Consider the following 18,072-nt stretch of genomic DNA (forward strand, 5'->3'; position numbering starts at 1 on the left):
TCTTTTTTTTTTTTTTAGTAGGGATGGTTTCACATGTTGGCCAGGCTGGTCTCGAACTCCTGGTCTCAAGTCATCCGCCTCCCTTGGCCTCCCAAAGTACTGGAATTACAGGCATGAGCCACCACACCCAGCCTAAATAGGATTATTTAAATCTCCTTTCACAAGGGCTGGAATGACTTCCTTCACATTTACAGTTATGTTTAATACAGATTAAACTGAACAAGATTTTTTTAAAAGAGTAACTGGATATAGCACATTTTTTATAGATGTTCTTAGGCAATCTTTGTTTTTTTAAGCACTTAATAGCCATGTGAATATATTCTGTATTTGAAGAGTGTAAGGTCAAGCGTGACTATACCAGTTAAGAAATATACTGTAGTTCCGCTTTTTATTTTTTTTCTACAAAGCTTTTCTCAGGAAAAAAAAAAAATGGTTAACTACATTGTAATTGATAGATTAATTCATTTATTTAGATCATATTTGAGGGCCTATTGTTTATCAATCACTATTATGGGACTGCTGATGCAGATCTGCACAAGTGAGATAAGGTTACTGACATCATAGTATTTGCATTCCATTGAAAGATGATAGGAAACAAGCAAACATGAAAATTTCAAACATTAACAAATGCTAGCAAGGAAATAATGTGATGTTACGGGGTAGATGGTAAGAGTTTGGGCCCCAGGCAGGGTACTTACACTGATCTGATCAGAAAGGGTTTTGTTAGGGTTTGATATCACTGAAGGATGGAAAGAAATTTGTCACACAGAGTTGACCTAAGAGATTTTAAGAATAGCAAGAACAAAATGCCTACAATGCAAAAATTCTGGTGTATTTGATTTTGGACATTATTTTAAGCTTTGTATTGGAATATTTGTTTTTAGCGTATAAGTACACTGCAGGGTTAGGTAAGATGTTACTGTTTCTGCTGCATCAGAAGAGGTCTTATCCTCAGAATAATTAAGATTAGAAGGTGACAGGACAAGCTTCGAAGAAAACCATTGTGTACTACTGTCTCCTTTGTCAAAAGCCAGTTTGTTGTAGGGCTGGGCACGGTGGCTCACACCTGTAATCCCACCACTTTGGGAGGCTGAGGCAGGTGGATTAATTCAGGCCAGGAGTTTGAGACCAGCCTGGCCAATATGGCAAAACCTCAAGTCTAATAAAAATTAGCCGGGCATGGTAGTGCATCCCAGTAATCCCAGCTACTCAGGAGGATCACTAGAACCTGGAGATGGCGGCCACAGTGAGCTGAGACCATGCCACTTGCACCACAGCCTGGGCAACAGGGCAAGACTCTGTCTCAAAAACCAAACAAACGGTTGTAAAAGTGTGGAATTATTTCTGGGCTCTCTATTCTGTTCCATTAGTCCATGTGTCTGTTTTTATGCCAGTTCCATGCTGTTTTGGTTATGATAGCTTTGTAGTATATTATGAAGTCAGGTAGTAAAATATCTCCAGCTTTGTTCTTTTTGCTCAAGATGGCTTTGGTTATTTGGGGTCTTTCGTGGTTCCACATGCATTTTAGGGTTTTCTATTTCTGTGAAGAATGTCATTGGTATTTTGATAAGAATACCAATGTGTATTAAATGTGCAGATTGTTTTGGGTGACAGACATTATAAAACAGGGATTCTAATTCATTAAACCGCCATGATGGAACTATATACAAAAGGAACTGCATATGAACATAGAAGACAACAATCTACTCCTCCCAAGAAAATAATTTTTAAGAGGTAAAAATATGCTCTGAAATGGGATGAAATAATAGAGAAGTACTGCATGTTGGGTTGCATATCCAAAAACAGAATCATAGATCTGGCTGTCCCAAAATTTAGGATGTCCAGGGCTGATAACAGGATTCCTGATCGACTAGGAGTATGCTTTAGTGTACAAATTCTATTATTAAGCCTCTAAGTGATGCCTTATAGGACCTACTCAAGACAGGTGTTTTCTCTTGGCAAAAGGAGACATAATTCCTGAGGGTTATTAATTATGAGGAGACAAAATAGTAGTTCAGAAAACAAATATATCAAGGAAGTTTCCTAAATTTTGATGAAACCTGTGAACATCACTGATAGTTCAATTACATATTCTAGTTTAGTCATATATCATTGTATTAACCGTATCTATAGAAAGAAGTAGTTGTGTGGATAATCTAAAACAAAATCCCAAACAACTAAGTTTTGCTTTTAGGATGTATCTGCTTTTCTCAAACATATCTTTCTCATGTTTTGCTTTTCCTAACATTAAAATGTGTGATTTCCCTGTGTATACACTGATTGGGTAGGGGGAAATGAAACAAACATTTTAGATGGCAAGGGAAAAAAGTCAGTCTAAGAGTAAAATCAGAATGGTGCACTTAAAGAACATCTAAATTAACTAGATTGACCATATTCTGTTTTGCTTTCATTAATAGTTTGGAAGAAGCAAGAAGACATTGATTATTTTTTATATATAGCAGAAAGTAAGACATAAGAATAATGATAAAAATGAATGCATGGCTATTCAGAATGATTAGAAATAGAGAAGTGAAATAGAAGATGAGGAATAACTTTTAACTATCCCACCATGTTTTTTTCCCAGCTTATTTGAAACGTCACTTTTCATCAGAAAGTACCTTTCTCAAAATTAGTATCTTTATTTGTAGCTATAGTTCTTCATTTAATGACAACAATTTTGCTTAAACTTTTAAATATTCTAAAACATACTACTAGAAATAAAGTAAAATAAGCAAAAATAATTTTTACATCATAATTAAACCCATACGTTAATCAAATCATTATTTGCAAATAAAATTTAACTAATATATTTAAAAATTAGTAATTTAACAATGTTTTCAACATTTAAAAATAAATAGTATGCTATTAACTTATAGTATTGGATTTTAAAATAAAGACTGGTTTTACATAATTTAACATAAAAGCACTGTACCATACATACTAGCCAAACATTTTTCTATACTTTCTAGTGTGTTCCAATTTAGCTGAATATCTGTAAACAAATTTTAATCACAGCCAGTAGAAAAAAATTTTTCCCATCAAAACCCATGATTTTTTAAAAGATTTTTTTCTTTTGCACATTAAGACTGTTCCAAAAGTAAAATCATAAGAGAAAATACACATGCAAAAAATTCACTGAGATGCAAATTTAATCATGCCTATGTATCTAAAGGATAAGATGAAAATATTACACAGGAAGTCACCAATGGGCTGAGTAATTTAAAGGCTTTTAAAAAATAAGGATTCACACTGGATGCAGACCATGCATGTATCTGTGCACATTAGTTTACAAAAAGCTATGAAAGAGTGGTGACAGAAAGCAGTCTTGCAAAAGGGTTAACTCCATTGATGGGCAAAGGACAGAAACCTAGAATGAATTTTGAGGATATCAAGATACTTTACCGAGAAAAATGGGGTCTGGCCTACAGCAGACCTTCCCCCAGCTCCCACAACCCTTCAGTGTTTATCCCCTCATGTTATAAGGTTAAGATGAAAACAAAACAACAGCATTAATAATACTCATCATGGAAGAACAAAATAAGTTTGCTGAGGTGTTAACTCTGTAAGAGGGAATTAACTCTAGATATTTTTGTAGATTCTGAAGCACCTAACAGAATGAGAACTAAAATAAGGTATTGATTATTGTAAAACCTTTATTCAGAATCTCTACAAAATATAGTCACCCTCAAAAATACCGATGAACCATAAACTCTTATTACACCTCTCCTTACTTTCCATTTCATACTACCTGTTGTCAGAATATCACTTCAATACAAGTAATGCTGTAAAATCTGTCAAGCACTGCTTCTGTTTTCAGAATTTCCCTTTTTCCTTCATTACTGTCAACTGCACCATCATCTTCCTAATTGGACAAGTTTGTACTTGGACGATTTCGTTTTGAAGCAATTTTAATAAGGTCTACAAATGCACATTTTTCAGAATGGTCTTTTATTCATGTATCCTATTTTATACATAAACTATGACAACAGTCTATTTTCACTACCTTCACCTTCTCCAAGAGCCAATTAATTTTACCCAGGAAAGAGCAGGTGGAGTACATTCCCTGCTAAAAGCTCAAAAAAGTACATTTGATAATCCCTGGAAAGCACTTTAGCTCAGTGTTAACTGAGAACATAGAAAGTGCTCTTATTACTGCTATAATTGTGGCATTCATTTCTTGAGACATGAAATCCAAGCTGTCAGCCACATAACTAAGGTCTTCATAAAGTAAATCCATTCCTTCAATCTTATTCACAGCTCTGTCCCAGCTAAGCAAAACCTAGGTGATTGACCACTGCTAAAGACTTGCTCCCTCCCATCTCAGTGCCTTTATGTTATTAATTTTATGGACAGAATTTAATTTTCTATTAAAGCATACTAAATTCAAAATGCTATGCCTCTGCATGATACCTTGTGATTCAACCCCTTTGACTTGGCTAATGTTTAAATCAGTATCTTTTTCAATATTCAGAACAAGCCTGTCCAACCCACAAACCAAAACAGTTCTGAATATGGCCCAAGAAATTTGTAAACTTTCTTAAAACATTATGAGATTTATGTATGGACCTTTTTAGTTCATCAGCTGTATTTCATGTGTGGCCCAAGAAGATTCTTCCAATGTGGCTTAGGGAAGCCAAAAGTTTGGACACTCTTGATTTAGAAACGTGGCTTACATGACAGTATAAAATATAAAAAATGTACATACGCTTCATGTTTTAAAAGTTTAAAGTCCTTTTTATTTTTTTGAGACAAGGTCTCATTCTATCACCTTGAATGCAGTGGCACAATCATGGCTCACTGAAGTCTCTCACTGCTGGGCTCAAGCAATCCTCTTGCCTTAGCCAGGATTACAGGTGGGTGCCACCATGGCTAATTAAAAAAAAATTTTTTTTTGTAGACAGGGTCTTGCTTTCTTGTCCAGGTTGATCTTGAACTCCTGGCCTCAAACAATCCTCCTGCCCTGGCTTCCCAAAGTGGTGGGATTACAAGCATGAGCCACTGTGCTCAGCCTATAGTTCATTAAAAAAAAATTTTTTTAAAGCATACATTTATTACCTTTTTTTTTTTTTAAGGGGTCTTCCTATGTTTCCCAGGCTGGTTTTGAACTTCTGTGCTCAAGCAATCCTCTGGCCTTGGCCTCTCCAAATGTTGGGATTACAGAAAGGAGCCACTGAGCCTGGTCAAAATTTACCATCTTAACCACTGAGTGGTTAAGTACATTCATATTGTTGTGCAACCAATCTCCAGAACTTTTCATCTTGCAAACTGTAACTCTAACTCATTAAACAACAATTCTACTTTCTGTTTTTATGAATTAGACTACTTTAGATACCTCATTTAAGGGGAACCATATAGTATGTGTCTTTTTTATTATGACTGGCTTATTTTACTTAGCATAATGTCCTTAAGATTCATCTATGCTGTTAGTATGTGTCAGAATTTCCTTAAGGCTAATATTTTATTGTATGTAGATACTATATTTTGCTTATCCATTAATCCACAGATGTACATTTAGTTGCTTCTACCTCTTGATTATCATGAATAGTGCTATCAGCATGGGCGTGCAAATTCCTCTTCCAGATCCTTTTTGATCCTTTTGGATACATCCAAAGGTGGAACTGCTGAATTTAGAGAGTAATTTTTTAAACATTTTTTGAGGAATAGCCATACTGTGTTCCACAGTGGCTGAGCCATTTTACATTCCTACCAACAGTGCCCAACAAGTTTTTAATTTCCCTATATCCTTCCCAGTACTTTTTTAACAGTAGCCATCCTAATGGGTGTAAGGTTAGGTATCTCCTTGTGGTTTTGATTTGAATTTCTCTAATGATTAGTGATCTTCAACATTGTTTTTTCCTTTTTGAGACGTAATCTCGCTGTTGCCAAGATGGAGTGCAGTGGCGCAATCTTAGCTCACTGCAACCTCCGCCTCCTGGGTTCAAGCGATTCCCCTGCCTCAGCCTCCTGAGTAGCTGGGACTACAGGTGTGCGCCACCATGCCTGGCTAATTTTTTGTATTTTAGCAGAGATTGGGTTTCACCATGCTGGCCAGGATGGTCTCAATCTCCTGACCTCGTGATCCACCTGCCTCAGCCTCGCAAAGTGCTGGGATTACAGGCGTGAGCCACTGCACCAGGCCTCAACATCTTTTCATATGTTTGTAAGCCATTTATATATTATCTTTGGAAAAATGTCTATTTAAGTCCTTGGCCCATTTTAAAATTTGGTTATTTTGCTGTTATTACGGAACTGGATGAGCTCTTTATGTATTCTGGGTATTAGCCTCTTATCAAAACATACAATATATGAGTATTTTCTCCCTTTCCATAGTTTGCTTTTTCACTTTATGTTCTCTGATGCACAGAAAGTTTTAAGATTAATATAATCCCTTTTTTTATTTTTGCTTTTATTGCCTGTGCTTTCGCTGTCATATCCAAGAAACTGCCAAACCCAATGTCATAAAGCTTTTCTCCTATGTTTTCTTCTAGGAGTTTTATAGTTTTAGGTCTTATCTTTAGGTCTTGAACCCATTTTGTGTTAATCTTTGTATATGGTATAAGACATACAACTTCATTTTTCACATGGGGGTATCAGTTTACCCAACACTATCTATCTACTATCTAACCAGTTTAACCAACACTTTCATTCAGTCGTCCTGGCACCCCTGTCAAACACCGTTAGACCATACAAACTAGTGTTTAATTTGGGTCTGAGATTTTATCCCCTGTGGGAAGTCTTCTGTGACCATCTCACCATTTCTCCAACACTCACATACACACCTCCTTCTTGTCAATTCCTACTACACAGTAAACTTCCTCTATCATAGAACTTACTTTGCTTTACTGTAATTGAACTGTAACTCCAGGGGTGGTAATCCCCGTAACAGAGAGACCTCTTCTGTCATTTTATCTCTCAAATCCCCAGCTCCTAGCAAAGTGCCTGATCCACAGTAAATAGTCAATAAACATTATAAAAATTGAATGACAATAGAATATTTTCAGCTGGTAAAATTAATGAATTAAGTTTGTACACTAATTTTTAAAGTGCTAAATACATTAACTAGAAGAAACAAAGTACTGAATAGTGTTTATAATATGCTACCATTTACATTAAAAGAGGAAAAATATGTATTAATTTGCATATATACAATACCTATCTCAAAGAACACACAAGAAAAACATTACTTCCTAGGAGACAGGTGGTAACAGGGTGGATGAGGGTCCAGGAGAGGGAGTCTTTTCATTGTACAGATGTTCCTTGACTTACGGATTATATTCACATAAACTCATCCTAACTTGAAAATATCCTAAGTTAAAATGTATTTAACACTTCATTTAAAATTGCTGGGCTCAAGCAATCCTCCAGCTTTGGCCTTCCAAAGTGTTGAGATTACAGGAATGAGCCACTGAGCCTGGCCAAAATTTATTATCTTAATCACTGAGTGTACAGTTCAGTAGTTTTAAGTATATCACATTAATTCACTATCATTTACATCATTGTTTAGCCTAGCCTACCTTAAATGTGCTCAGAACACTTACATTAGCCTATTATTGAGCAAAACCACCCAATATAAAGCATATTTTATAATAAAGTGTTGAATAGCTCATGTAATTTATTAAATACCATACTGGAAGGAGAAATCAAAATGGTTGTATGGGTACTACGAGTCCAGTTTTTACTGCATGTGTATCATTTTTGCATCAGTGTAAAGTCAAACTACCATGTTTTGGGGACTGTCTGTATACTTTCTTATACTGTACTTTTAAAATCATATTACTCTATGGTAATAAAGGGTGAAATAATGAATAATGTCTCTAAAGAACATGAAATAGCAACTCTGTAAAATGTGGTGTCTCCTTTCATCCAATACATAACAAAAAGAAAAATAAAATCTGTATCTTAAGTGCCACATCTCAACTCAAAATCATAACCCCCTCCCAGAGGACCATGGAGACTAAGAATTTTGTCAAAGTGCTTGATTTGTATGGCACATTAATTTTCCAGTGACATTTTAAGTTAGTCTTTGAATATTCTTTCCAAAATCATAATGAGGTGTGTATATACCACATACAGAGTAAATAGGTATTGCTTACAATTTAGATACATATTCACATACTGGCTTCCAAGATGGCTTTCAAAGATCCTCACTTCCTGATATTCAAGCTCTTGTGCAATTCCTTACCACACGGAATATGGCTGGCCTCTGTGAATAATCAGTAGAACAATGCAGAAGTAAAAGGCCATAATAGACAGTGCAGTTTCCACCTTAATGTCTCCAGGATCTCTTATTCTGGGGCAAGCTGGCCTCTATGTCATAAGAACACTCAAGCAGCCCTGTGAAGAGGCCCACGTGGGAGTAACTGAGTCTTTACTATAAAAGCCAGAAACAACTTGCCTTGCCAGTCATGAGCATGAGTGAACCACTTTGGAAGTGGGTTCTCCAACTGCAATCAGACTGCAACCTCATAAGAAACTCACGCCAGAACTCAACCCAAACAACTTCCCTAACCCCTCTGACAACATTTGTGGGAGATACTGTTTGAAATCACTACATTTTGAGATAATTTGTCATATAGCAATAGATAACTTAAAAAGTTTATTCTCAAATAATATTTTCCTTTTTTCAACCACAACCTCTATATATTAAGACATAATAAAAGTTACCAGATTACACAAAACTAATTGGCAGCCTCAAGTTATGGAATCAGGTAGTTTTGGGACACAGTGCTTTGAGAACAGCCTTCCAATAAAATGTCAGAGGCCATATAATATTTCCGGAACCCCTCATTCAGGCTCAAATGTGAACTGCTGATCGGGTACAGTGGCTCACATCTGTAATCCCAGGACTTCAGAAGGCCAAGGTGGGCGGATCTCAAGGTCAGGAGTTTGAGACCAGCCTGGCCAACATGGCAAAACGCCATCTCTCTTTTTAAAAATACAAAAAAAAAATTAGCCAGACATGGTGGTGTGCACCTGTAGTCCCAGCTACATGGGAGACTGAGGCAGGAGAATCACCTGAACCCAGGAGGTGGAGGTTGCAGTGAGCACCGAGATCACGCCACTGCACTCCAGCCTGGGCCACAGAGTGAGACTTAGTACCCAACCCCCCACCACTGACCCCCCTACCCCGCCCCCCCGCAAAAAATGAACTGCTAATTGATGGTAATGCTGTATACAATATGGAAGTCATTCAAATACTTATTTCTTCCAAAATGTCGGAGCCTAACTTTAAAAGCAAGTACTGTACTATATTCTATTTTTTCACAGGACAGCAGGAGGAAAACCTCTCCAGGAAATTTTTAAACTGTTAAGCATGTATGGAAAAGCCACTGTGCCAGCTGCATCATGCTGAACACAAGCAAAAAGCATAATCAGTGCTCTGTGATGGCATTTGGAGTATATAAAAAATTCTAGCTATCTAGAACATTTGACAAAAATAACACATATTCTAAGGGTTTAGGTAGCTGATACTTTATAGTACCTTTTCATAATATAATAGCACAATCAAAAGCAACTGAAAAACGTAGGGCTATTTACCTGTATAATTCAAAGGACTAAGACTGCAGTGCTTTTATGGTTTTTAGATTACAGTCAGCTGTCACTTCTAAATGATGACAGTTTAGCTGTACTGCTTCTATACTGCTCCTTTTACTATAGAGAAGCAGGAAAGAAACCACTTGTTTGCAAAATAAAGGCTATACATCCAAGATGGCTCTTTTCTCACTTCCAATTTTTGAGGTTGTATCCCAGAAACTTAGATTAACAGGAATCTGACCTCTGGTTGAGTAGCAAATAACTGTGTGTACTGATAAACTTATCACTACTCAGGTTAATTTTTTTTTGGAAAGTTAATACCAAATGAAAGGGTCTATTTACCCAAGCTCTTTGTTCATGATCATAAAGTAAAAGCAAACTTTAGGCTCACAATATGGATATATGCCTGTAAGTAACTACAGCAACTTTACATACAAGATGTATGTTACAAGGCTAGGCACGGTGGCTCACACCTGTAATCCCAGCACTTTGGGAAGCTGAGGTGGGCAGATCACGAGGTCAAGAGATCTAAACCATCCTGGCCAACATAGTGAAACCCCACCTCTACTAAAAATACAAAAATTAGCCGGGTGTGGCGGCACATGTCTGTGGTCCCAGCTACTCGGGAGGCTGAGGTGGAAAAACTGCCTGAACCCAGGAAGTGGAGGTTGCAGTGAGCCAAGATTGCGCCACTGTACTCCAGCCTGGTGACAGAGCAAGACTCCGTCACAAGAAACAAACAAACAAAACACACACACAGAAAAAGATGTATGTTACAAACTAAGAGCAGGGAATTTATTTTCCAGTCTGTTCATATGAAACTCCTTCCATGGGAGAGTAGAATGTGTCATCTCAGAAGGAAAAAGTCTAGAAATGTCTTCAGCAGGATGGAAATATGAAAATACAGCTATATAAAACTTAAGTGACGAGAGAAAAAACTAAAGGCGATAGGAGATTAACTTTAATACCTCATCTACTCATACAGCAGCTTTCCTAGATAATTATATTAACATTTCATCACTCCTGAATCAACAGTCATCACTTTGTCATCTAACAGGTTCCCACTTGTTTTCAGATTTAGATTCTAGATTTAAATGTTTATCTTAAGGGTAATGTACCCTAATAAGATGTAACATCAGTAACATTCAGAACATTTTTGAAAAAATAAAGACATATATCTGATTCAAGAATGATTATTGTTGTACTGTATTTTCTAAAGTAACAATATTTTTGTACTATATTTTTAAGGTAAATGTAGTACACTTCTCAATTTAAGACTATTTCCCAATTATTGCACAGATAAAATTCTAAGGCATTTTCAAGCACTGATTAACTTGGTATCTACAAAAATTTGGGCCACCACATGGACAGATGTGAGATGATTTTATCAGATCTGAGGGCAGAGGTAAGTGACAATGACTCAAATGAAGGGCCAGGTGTGGTGGCTTATGCCTGTAATCCCAGCCCTTTGGGATGCAGAGGCAGGCCGATCACCTGAGGTCAGGAGTTTAAGACCAGCCTGGCCAACATGGCAAAACCCCGTCTCTACTAAAAATAGAAAAATTAGCCAGGTGTGATGTCAGGCACCTGTAATCGCAGGTAATTGGGAAGCTGAGGCAGGAAAATAGCTTAAATCTGGGAGGCGGAGGGTGCAGTGAGCCAAGATCATGTCACTGCACTCCAGCCTGAGTGACAGAGCAGGGCTCCATCTCAAAAAAAAAAAAAAAAGTTATTCCCTCTTCATTCTCTTTCAGTTCCTCTGGCTGCATCAAGAACAAAGACCCAGTTTGGTGCCAAGATGTTAACATCATTGAAATTCTTGCCAATTTTACTTTTAAACAAAGGGCAAGTTTTAGACTTAGAGCCTCTGGCAGGGAATAGTTTCTAGCTAGAAATTAACAACGTTTGGTTTTCATTATTTTTACGTATATGTCCAGCTTCTGTTTATGCCAAGTGCCACCTGCTTTCTACTCATAGTTATCTCAAGTTTCCTTTAAAACATTACACATTGGTATAAATATTAATAACAGAATGCCAAACAGGAATATATGGCCAAAATGTTGAAGATGATATCACAATGACTGAAGTTTAGAAAATATTACACTAATCCATTTGGTCAACAAATAAGTGCCTGCTATATGTTCGCCATTGGGTTAGCCACCACAAAGAACAGAGAATAATGTTTAAAACAATGTGAATAGGAAAGTCAGAAGAGGGCAAATAAATTCAAAATGAGGCAATCAAAAAAAGGTTCACAGGGTAGCATTTGAGCTAGGTCTTGAAAGATAGGTATAATTTAGACAGAGACAGGAGAACATCCTGAGAAAGTAAAGGTATAATATGTGCTTGAGTGGCGGCATGTTCCAAATCTTGATTGTGGTGGTAGTCACATAGGTGCGTGTATATCTACTAAGACTTGTTGAAATGCACACTTAAATGAATGTACAGCAGTGTATATAAATTTTTCCTAAATAAATTTGATACCATATCATTGACCAATGCAATGAAAGGTCATTGAGATTTCAGGCTTTGACAGCTAGCAAAGGAGGAAGTAAATACAATAAAGGAAAAAGGGAAACCGCCAATTAAAAACAAATGGATCATTTTCATATAATAAATTCTCAATAAAAACTGCTGGCTATTACACAAAAAACATTAGTTTTACATTTCTACTTAATAGTTCCAGGGAGATAATTTACCTGAATTAAGGCTTATCTATTAAAATTTCATGTTCTTTTCCCACCTCTATGCCCAAGCAAAATTGTACATTAACACCATTCACCCTAAGAAAGTAACAAAGAATGGACAGAATATCCACACTGGTTGTGTGCTAGTGACACTTAACAGAATTTAGCAAAACAATTTAAGATTGTGTTCAGCACACATCCTGTTTGTAAAGCAATTTAGAAATAACCATCTCGGAATTTGTGTTTTAGCCTTTAGCTCTTTTCCATGACATAACTTCTTAAAATTATGTAGTTATTACACAGTAAACACATTTGGGGTGGCTTGTACCACAATTTCATTTTAGGAATTCAAGACTTAAGGAGAAATCATAAAAGTGATGCCATTATCAGTCTTCACTTGGAACTTTAAAATGCCATTTTGAGTAAAACCAACTCCACTCCACCATAAAATCAAATTCAAAATGTTAATTACGGTTTTAAAAATTTTTTAAAAAACAGAAAAAAAATAACTCTTCTGCTGCCAATAACTAAAGGATTAAGATTCACGGGAACTTAAGTGTGTCCTTAATGTTTTACTAAGAAAAATATAATTCTTTTTTTTTTATATACAAGTGAGTTGCCACTAGATCTTCATGCTCCAAAAAGCTTAAAGTGAATGACAGCCAAAAAAAAAAAAAGCCTAATGCATGGACTTTTATAGTTGAAAGGGACTCAGCTCAAGTACAGTAGTTTTCAAATTTGTATTCCATGTAATTATATTCTGAGAGTTGTTAACCAACTGGCCATGAGAAAATAGATTAGGTAAATGTAGGGAATGCTAGGATAACCTTCCCCTGGAGATTTACATGTATAAGCCTAACAGTAAAGGTTTTGAAGAGTCCTCCCTTTATAGGCAAAAAAGTTAAACCTAGCTTAACCTAGCGTGCTCTCAAATTATTTGCCATGCAACACTGCTTTGGGGGAAGTAAGCCTATCAAATGACTTCAGAAGACTGCTCTGAGGGAAATACCAGTTTGGAAAATCCTGGTCTTTTCAAATTCCCTTAAACAATGACAAAACTAAAGCCTAGAGATCACACCTGGTTAGTAGCATATTAAAGGACCTGAATCTAATCTCTTCATCCCCAGGTCAGAGCTCATTCCATTACTTTAACTACAAAATAGGAATTCTTTGAACATATAAAATCAAACATTTAACTGACAACACTTACCTTACATTTAAGATTTGGGATATGGCGTCACATTTTCTGGTTTGTGTATTAACTCAGGTGTTTTTAGTTCTTTCAGCACTAGGTTCCCCAATAATCAAGCCCACGTGGAGATTTGCTACTGCTTAACAATTATAGAAAACGATTTCGTTATCAGTTGTGGCTGAAAGTAATCACTAAAATAAAGTATTTAGACTACTCGGTGGTTTTAATTTACTCATAACTTCAGTCGGCCCACCTAAATCACTGTGTTATCTATCAGGTGGTGAGTTACTTAACACAGTAATGCTGACACGTTATTCACTGTATATCATATTAATACCTACAAACAAAATTAAAATGCAAGAACTGATATCTGCATAGACAATAGCCAACAACATCAAAACAGAGTTATTTGTCTTCTACAGTTCAGGGCCTATTTGTCAGGCAAACAGTTTCCTACATTTTTGGTAATTATAATTTTTTGACTGCTCTAGCCGGAGTCGAAGTAATTTTCCCAAATCTTTATATTTTTCAAGCTCCACAGAACTCTAAGATAGTGTAAAAATGTTCAAAACACAATTTACTTAGCTTTTGAGAATAGTTGTGTGCATTCCCCGCCCGCTCAGGGTACTGGAATAGAGGAGGCCGAACAAGTGACTATTGTTATGTTGCAACTTTAAAAGGCTCGGAAATCAAAGGTGATAATTGTTAACAACTGCCGTTTGACTCTTCGGACTTCCTCTTAATAAACTTCGGTACTCCTTCCTAAGCCACTTGGAGAACAGGAACCAACGCGAGCCTTCGTGTCTCCTCAATGCTGACAGAACCCACCAGCTGAGGAGAAGGCACAATGCCTCGATTCCTCCAACAAAGAGGGTATTCCGTGCGCCTCCACCTCACAGGTGCGACCTCTGCCCCAGCTTGCGCACTGCTCCGCCCCAGCTCCGGAGGTTCGGGACCTGCCCCCCGGGCCCGGCCCCGCCTCCGGCCTCCCTTGCCCGAGGCCACCCTCGCGCCTCCGCCCGGTCCCGGCTTCGGCCCCAGCCCTGGCCCTCTAGTCCCCGCGCAGCTCCTGACTTCCCGGAAACCAGAAGGCGGCTGACCAGCTTCGCGGCTCCAGGCGGGGCCAGAGTGACAACACCCCCGACGCCACAGTAGTTAGACACGCGAGGTGTCCCGGCGGCTCAGAACCTAGCCTAGCTTGGCCGAGGAGGATGCTCGGAGCCGGCGACCAGCCTAGCGACCGCATTGGGGACGGGAACGCTTTTACCTGCTGCGGGCTCAGCCGCTCCCCGCCAGCACCGCTCTCCTGGCAACCGCTGCAGCTACACCGAGGCCAGGAGCCGAAGGGCCTAGTGACAGCTCCCAGCGTGCACCGCGCTCGCGCCCACGCCGGCGTCGACGTCTGCGGCCTTCGATCCCCGCCCCCCGGTCGGCTTCCTGCCTCCCGGCGCTAGCTGTTGCCACAGCGCCCTCAAGTGGACTGTCGCGGGAAGCGGCCATGGCTACCAATTTCAGGAGTGGCTAGAAAGGGGTTTAGCAGGTGTTTTCAACTTGCCAGCGCCAGTCTCATCTTGATGGAGAGTTTGAAGGGATAATAGGAACCGAAAACAGCTTTTAAATGTTACTTAGATAACTATGTAAACATTATTTTAATAGTTTCTCAATATTTCATGTGAGTAACCTGTGGCCCAGAGAGGTTAGGAGACTTGTGAAGTTAGGAGACAAATATTGGGTATCAGATTCGGAACTATTTTGAGTTTAAAGCTCTTTTCTGTCAATCATGTCTAGTTATTCCAAGGGGGATTGCACCGTTTTGTCAACACTGTAGGGTCAAAAAAATAATTGAAGTTTTTACAAATACGTAATTAAATATATAGCAATCTTTTAAGCTGACAAAACAATTATGAAGAGTAAGCTGTGCTAAGGAAAATGTGTATTTCAATATAATGTGTCAATATTTAAACATTCAATAGCTTCGAGGATTAAAAGTGGAGGATATGAATAGTTGAAATCATCATCCTTCAAATAGATGAATTGAGACCAAATAGTAGTAAACTTAATTTTTTGAGTTGTTGCTTCCATGTATGATTTCAAATTATTGTGATAGATATAATAATTTGTGCATCAACATGATGAACTTTAATAACCCCAAATACTGATTTTAGAAAAATTGTTCCAAGCTATTATCTTAAAATATGTGACAGGATTTATTTATTTACAATTTATTGTCTGGGTTAGGTTGCTCATGCCTGTAATCCTAGCACTTTGGGAGGCCAAGGCGGGCGGATCACATGAGGTCAGGAGTTCGAGACCAGCCTGGCCAACATGGTGAAATCCTGTCTCTACTAAAAATACAAAAATTAGCTGGGTGTGCCTTGCGCCTGTAATCCCTGCTACTGGGGAGGCTGAGGCAGGAGAATCGCTGGAACCCAGGAGTGGAAGGCTGCAGTGAGCCGAGATCGCGCTGCTATACTCCAGCCTGGGCAACAGAGTGAGACTCCATCTCAAAAAAAATAAATAAATAAAAATAAAAAAGAATTTATGGTCTAGGCCGGGCGCTATGGCTCACGCCTGTAATCCCAGCACTTTGGGAAACCAGGGTGGGCAGATCATTTGTGGTCAGGAGTTCTAGACCAGTCTGGCCAACGTGGTGAAACCGCGTCTCTACCAAAAACATAAAAATTAGTCGGGCATGTTGGCACATGCCTGTACTCCCAGCTACTCAGGAGGCTGAGGCAGGAGAACTGCTTGAACCGGGAGGCGGAGGTTGCAGTGAGTTGAGATCGCACCACTGCACTCCAGCCTGGGCGACAAGAATGAAACTGCGTGTCAAAATACATATATATATATATATGGTCTAATTTTTTTGTTTAGAAATACTTCAAATTAATGTGTTTGGTGTGCAGTAATTATTACTTTGAAATGATAAAACAGAACATCAATAAACAAGGTTTTAGGTATACAAGCCATCGCTATTTTTGTTTTAAAAAATAGCAGCTTCTTGTTTTTAAGAAATCCTATTGTAAATTCTACCCTGGTCTTACATTTTAATGGTTCTTCATTATAAGCATTTACATTATAACAGGTTCTCTACTGTGCCAAACTTTTCAAAACTATCTTCTAGTCGTAATGGGATGACGACTTCTCTTAGTTCTTACTTCTGTGAAAGTGAATAGTGGAGCTGTACCATTCTCATCGTCCTTTTTTACCCCCTAAAAAATGGTTAATCCTGTATTCAAGATAGACTTCAGCCACACTCTTCTGCATCAGGTAACAAAAAACTTCCTTACGTTTTTGCACCTGTTTCAATTTTGGAGCTATCCTAAGTTGAGAAGCAACGGCAAGTCAATTCTTGAAATTTTCGTTGCTTTAGACAGAGACTAACAAGCTGTCCTTGTTCATAAAAAAGACCAGGATAAAGTGGGTTTGGGGCGGGGAATTCTGCTCTTGGATCTCCTGGGGACAAAGCCCACCTGTAACACCTGCCTCCATCATCTCCTTCCCTTCCAGCTAGCCAAAGAGTGTACCCTGGGTCTGATTTTTATGGTCATTTCCAGGGAGGCTAAAGCGTCAAGTCACGCTCATAAGAAACAGAGAGGGAGGATAGCTTGCCTCTTGCCGCCCACCTTTCTCAGCACTATGGGGCAAAAGCCTGGTTTTGAAAACGCGCGCCCATCCCCGCCCTCCGGGGTCCCGCGCGTTCACTGTAGCGCGCTCTCCGGCCGGCAAGCGGCGCTGTGAGCTGGTAGGCGGCGTGAGCCGCGCGTCTTGGTACAGGCGCCGGCGCCGCAGCGGCGCTGCTGCTGGTTGGTCCGCACGTGGGACCGCTCCTGGTCACGTTGACCCGGGCCCCTTGGACCCTCCAGCTTGGTCCATCCCGGGATTGGACGCCCGCCATGGCGGCAACTGCGGCGGAGACGCGCGTGTTTCTGGAGGTGCGGAGACAGCTGCAGAGCGCGCTGCTGATCCTGGGGTAAGAACTGGGATCCTAGGCGCGGTGCTCAGCACGCTTTTCTGCTCTCGGGGGTTGGGGGCTGGTGAGTCTCTCTTTGCCTCTCTGCGAACGAAGGACTTTGAGTTTCTTGTTTCCAGTTGCGTAGAGCCTCTCGACCACTCAAAGTGAAGCTTTCCCCTGTAGTCGCCTCCGCCACCCACACCCTAACTGACAGTCTGGGTGTCTTTGGGGTGCTTTTTAGAAACTCAGGGTTTCAGCCCCACACCAGACTTACGGAATCAGAACTTTTATTTAAACAAGATTCCCAGGAATCAAATGCACATTAAGATTTGAGGAACGGTGATGTAATACACTGTTGGCAGTGCCTGGCGTTTCCGACAAAACAATGCAAAAAATGCCTTGTCTACCTCTCTTCGGGATCCTCCTTATTGGATCAGTTCCTATGTGTGCGCTTCTTGTTTTGTAAATAACTTCGGATCTTTTCCCTTCAAACTGCTCTTTGTAGAGAAACCACACAGTCATTCAATAAACGTGAGTTTAGTGAACCACTAAGAAAGGTTGCAGACTTCTCATTGGAGCTCGTTCTTTTATTCATATTCTGAGTTCCAATGAGAACGTTGAACTTGTTATTTGCTACATAAACAAGAGACTTTTAGGGAAAATGTTCTCTTTTTTGTTTGAAAGCAGTTTTAATGATTTGTGGT

The 18,072-nt window shown here is 39.0% G+C and overlaps 2 protein-coding genes across 3 annotated transcripts in view; one reads left to right on the forward strand and one right to left on the reverse strand.

Annotated features, from left to right (window-relative positions):
- DOP1A (DOP1 leucine zipper like protein A) overlaps window positions 1-14,462 on the reverse strand; it is a 98,886-nt gene extending 84,424 nt beyond the window's left edge. Inside the window, exon 1 of the mRNA XM_037733963.1 lies at window positions 13,432-14,462. The gene's annotated coding sequence lies outside the window, so the exon portion shown is untranslated. The remainder of the gene's footprint in view (window positions 1-13,431) is intronic.
- Window positions 14,463-17,184: 2,722 nt separating this feature from the next.
- Window positions 17,185-18,072, forward strand: part of UBE3D (ubiquitin protein ligase E3D) — a 193,652-nt gene continuing 192,764 nt past the window's right edge. The window contains exon 1 of one of the 2 annotated variants that reach the window (XM_037733944.1): window positions 17,185-17,386. In XM_037733944.1, coding sequence (XP_037589872.1) covers window positions 17,310-17,386 — 77 coding nt within the window. In that variant the 5' untranslated portion in view covers window positions 17,185-17,309. The remainder of the gene's footprint in view (window positions 17,387-18,072) is intronic. The other variant, XM_017515769.2, reaches the window with a different exon arrangement.

Source organism: Cebus imitator, unplaced genomic scaffold (genome assembly GCF_001604975.1).
Source record: "Cebus imitator isolate Cc_AM_T3 unplaced genomic scaffold, Cebus_imitator-1.0 Scaffold558, whole genome shotgun sequence".
Taxonomy (NCBI): Eukaryota; Metazoa; Chordata; class Mammalia; order Primates; family Cebidae; genus Cebus; species Cebus imitator.